Below are 3,487 nucleotides of genomic sequence, written 5' to 3'. Positions count from 1 at the left end.
CTGTAATAGCAGCTTGGCTATCTGTTAGGATGAATATTTCCTTCTGTGTACACTGAAGGTCTTTGAGAGATGCCACACACTGGTGGGCTGCATATAACCCTCTAACCCCAGATGCCAGCATGGAGCCAGGACTAGTCTGCTGAATCTTGAGGTCTGTTAGACCAGCTGTGAGCCAGTTTCTCAGCAAAGATCCAGCATCTGTTTGTCTCAGTTCCGTATTTATTCACTACTGGTACGCYGGCCCAAAGGGTCCCCTAGGGACCCACATCCTGCTGACATCAAACCAGCAGGGTGTCCATACAGTTAACTCTAGTCACATGCAGTTTGGTTTTATTTCCAGTTTTGGTCCAAACCTTTTTCTGTCAATGATTATATTGAATTATCAGAACATGAACGGGTGGACTCAGACTTTCACATGGTGTGGCTGCATTCTGCTGCTTCTCCTGGTAAATAAAAACACCAAATACAACATGTTGAATATTGTCATCTGATGCTACTTGTTCATTTCCAGCAATGATCTTCTGATGTTTAAAATAATTTGATGTCCAGAAGCTCAAATATGATCTTCTTACCTTTTACCTGACTGTATTTACAACCATTACTGTCAAAACTACTGGGATGTGCATTAATCATAAAAACAAAGTTAAAGTGTTTGTAAAAACATTGTAATAAAGGTTTTATAGTTTAAGTTTTGTCTGTCAGCCTGAATCATTTCACTGTCTGTGACACCTGGGTCAGCTGAACACCTGTGTGTCGTTGAACAACAGAGTCAAACAGGTTTAGGTTTGTTATGCTGCTGCATGTTGTCTGTCCTGTCTAACACACACTGACACAGTCAAACAGCACAAAGTGGGAGTTGTTGAACTTACGAAAATGCAAATGCCACCAGCGCCCCACTGACCACAATAAAGTCCAGAATGTTCCACAGGTCTCTGAAGTAGGATCCAGGATGAAGCAGCAGGCCCAGGTCTACCATCTGAACCAAAGTGAACACAGGTGTCAGTCTGTTACTTAGTACAACTTCAACACCACTGAAATAAACAGGAACGTCTGCAGCAGAACCTGGAGGTGTCCCGTCTACAGCAAACAGAGAACTGAACCCAGGTTCCACTCAAAGGACTGGATCATACTTTGTAATAATAGTTTCTCTGAATAATCCGCTGATGGTTTTATCAGAGTGAAACAAATTTATTAAATTAAGACTTTTGTAAAACTGAGACCATTGTTTTTACAAACTCATGTTGCACACCAAAAAGAAAACCTGATTGTTTTTAATCAGGTTTTAAGAAAACATTCAGTTCAGAGCTGAATGTGAACAAAACCAAACAGATGATGGTGACTTTTTCAAACAAGCAGAGTTTAAACAGTTTCAGATACAGGTGGGTAAAACAATCGATTCAGTAATTTATTGAAATAAATTTTGATGTGATTCAACAGCGGTTCAGAAAATCCTCTGAACTGATTCAATCTCCTGTCAGTTTGGTGGAGAGTGATCCAGAATGGCTTTAAATGTTTCTGGCCAGTGGGTGATAAATGCAGCACGTGTCACGTGTTTTGGTCAAAACCAAACTTTAGGAGCAGAGACTGAAGTAAAGTGATTTAAATTGTGACGGGACTTGATAAGTTGCTATATAAGTTCAGTCCAGTTACCATTCGTCTGCTCAGCAGACTGATAAATCATCAGTCCAAACCTTTCTGCTGCATGTGCACTGATGGAATAAAGGCTAAATAATGGAGAAAAATGTAAATAGTTAAATAATAGTTCAAGCCATAACAGAATATGTCATCTTTGATGAAACTAATGACTAAATCCACATCAGGAGGTTCAGCACATGATCTTTTTTTATTTGAAACTAGTAATCAGTAATTTGACAGCAGTGTGATGAGTGAGGGGGAGGAGCTTGGCCTTACAGCCACACCTCTGACTCGGACTCCAGTAATCCAGATTTTATGGCTTCAGTTCAGAAAAAAAATATTAACTTTAACTTTACATGTTATTTATTTTTTTACAAAGATTTGTTTTTGTTCCAAACTTTTTAAACATTTTTTGTACTTTAAAGTAAAGGTGAAAGCAGTGTAGTGATTAAAACTGCAGCCTGGCCTCACAGCAACCCTGTTTCAAAGCTTTCTTTAAGAAGCATTGCAGGTACCATGCTACAAACAGAGAAAAATAAAAAAAGTTATGAGGGCTTACTTTGATCACCATTTCAAAAGTGAAAACTCCAGTGAAGGCATAGTCCAGATATTTGAGGACCTGTCAGACAGAGAACCACCACAGACGGGTCAGAATACAGGAAGTGAAGAGTTAAACACATGCAGCTCTCTCTACTCACACAGGCTGAACTCAAGCTCAAATTAGCCTAAAACTGAACAAAACCTGGAAGTTTGAGGGAATCCACAACTTTTAGATCTCTACCAGTTTGTCTTTCAGCTCTTCCTCTGTTTAATGCTCTGTTTTCTGTTACTATCATGTCACATCAGAGTCATTTTGTGTTCAGCTGAACTCGGCACGTTGTCAGATTCCTGACTTTTTCAGCTCCATGTTGACACCTGGATCATCCTGACATCCTGAGTGCTTCCAATGGGTCTGAATCTTATTTTGATCTTTTTCTAATGACAATTTCATGACATTGTCTGAAAGAGGAAACCTGAAACCATATTTGGACATCAGGATTTCAAAGCTGCTGTTGAAAGGAGCTTTCTGGCTCAGAAAAGTGCTTCAGAACACTCTTTAGGATTATATTTCAGGTATTTACTTCAATAAATAAGAGATTTATTCATTATATTTAGACAAATCCAAATATTGCTTTCATCCTCAGTTGGGCCACATATCATCAATCTCTAAACATTTTTACTAATTATTCTTACAGAAACAAGTGGTGACGTTATTAAAAGTCTTCATGAATTTTCAGTTTTGTTTTTGTTTTTATTCTGGTGCTGCTGTGATCAGAACCTCTGAGGCTCTTTTCTGGTTCATTGTTTTTCTTTGTCCCAACCACGTCCTCCAGAGCAGAGACCTGGGGCCTCATGTATCAACGGTGCGTACGCACAAAAACCTTGCGTCCGTCATTATCCACGCAAAACTCCGGATGTATCAAAACTCAACTGAACATGGAAATGTGCGCAGCCCCACGCCAACTCCAGGGCTGGTGTACGCACGTTTCTGTGGTTCTGGTTCCATTGGTGACACTTAGAGGTGATTCTGAGAAACTGTTCATGATGTGAAAATGGTAGCGGTCGAGCGCGCACCCTCGTCGGCAGTGGAGGTGTTTCATACTTGGCGTTTTACGTTGTAGATTTCTCCAAAATGACACGTGGAAGTACACTTTACAACTTGTGAAAATGCTGTAAGTAGCAGAGCAAAAGCTTGACAGACAAACAGACTGTGCACAAAGTTAATATTTTCAGACTCAGAATGGATGGATGAGCCGGTTGCACAACACAGCTGCGTGCGCTCACACACACACACACACACACACACACACAC

The 3,487-nt window shown here is 40.1% G+C and overlaps 1 protein-coding gene across 1 annotated transcript in view; it reads right to left on the bottom strand.

The window, feature by feature from the left end:
* cacna1ba (calcium channel, voltage-dependent, N type, alpha 1B subunit, a) overlaps window positions 1-3,487 on the bottom strand; it is a gene marked incomplete in the record, with an annotated part of 226,765 nt that overhangs the window by 88,544 nt on the left and 134,734 nt on the right. Inside the window, 2 exon segments of the mRNA XM_014023993.1 lie at window positions 870-976; window positions 2,195-2,254. Of these exon segments, the coding sequence (XP_013879447.1) occupies window positions 870-976; window positions 2,195-2,254 (167 nt within the window).

Source organism: Austrofundulus limnaeus, unplaced genomic scaffold (genome assembly GCF_001266775.1).
Source record: "Austrofundulus limnaeus strain Quisiro unplaced genomic scaffold, Austrofundulus_limnaeus-1.0 Scaffold402, whole genome shotgun sequence".
NCBI classification, from domain to species: Eukaryota; Metazoa; Chordata; class Actinopteri; order Cyprinodontiformes; family Rivulidae; genus Austrofundulus; species Austrofundulus limnaeus.
This window is presented reverse-complemented; position numbering and strand designations above follow the sequence as displayed.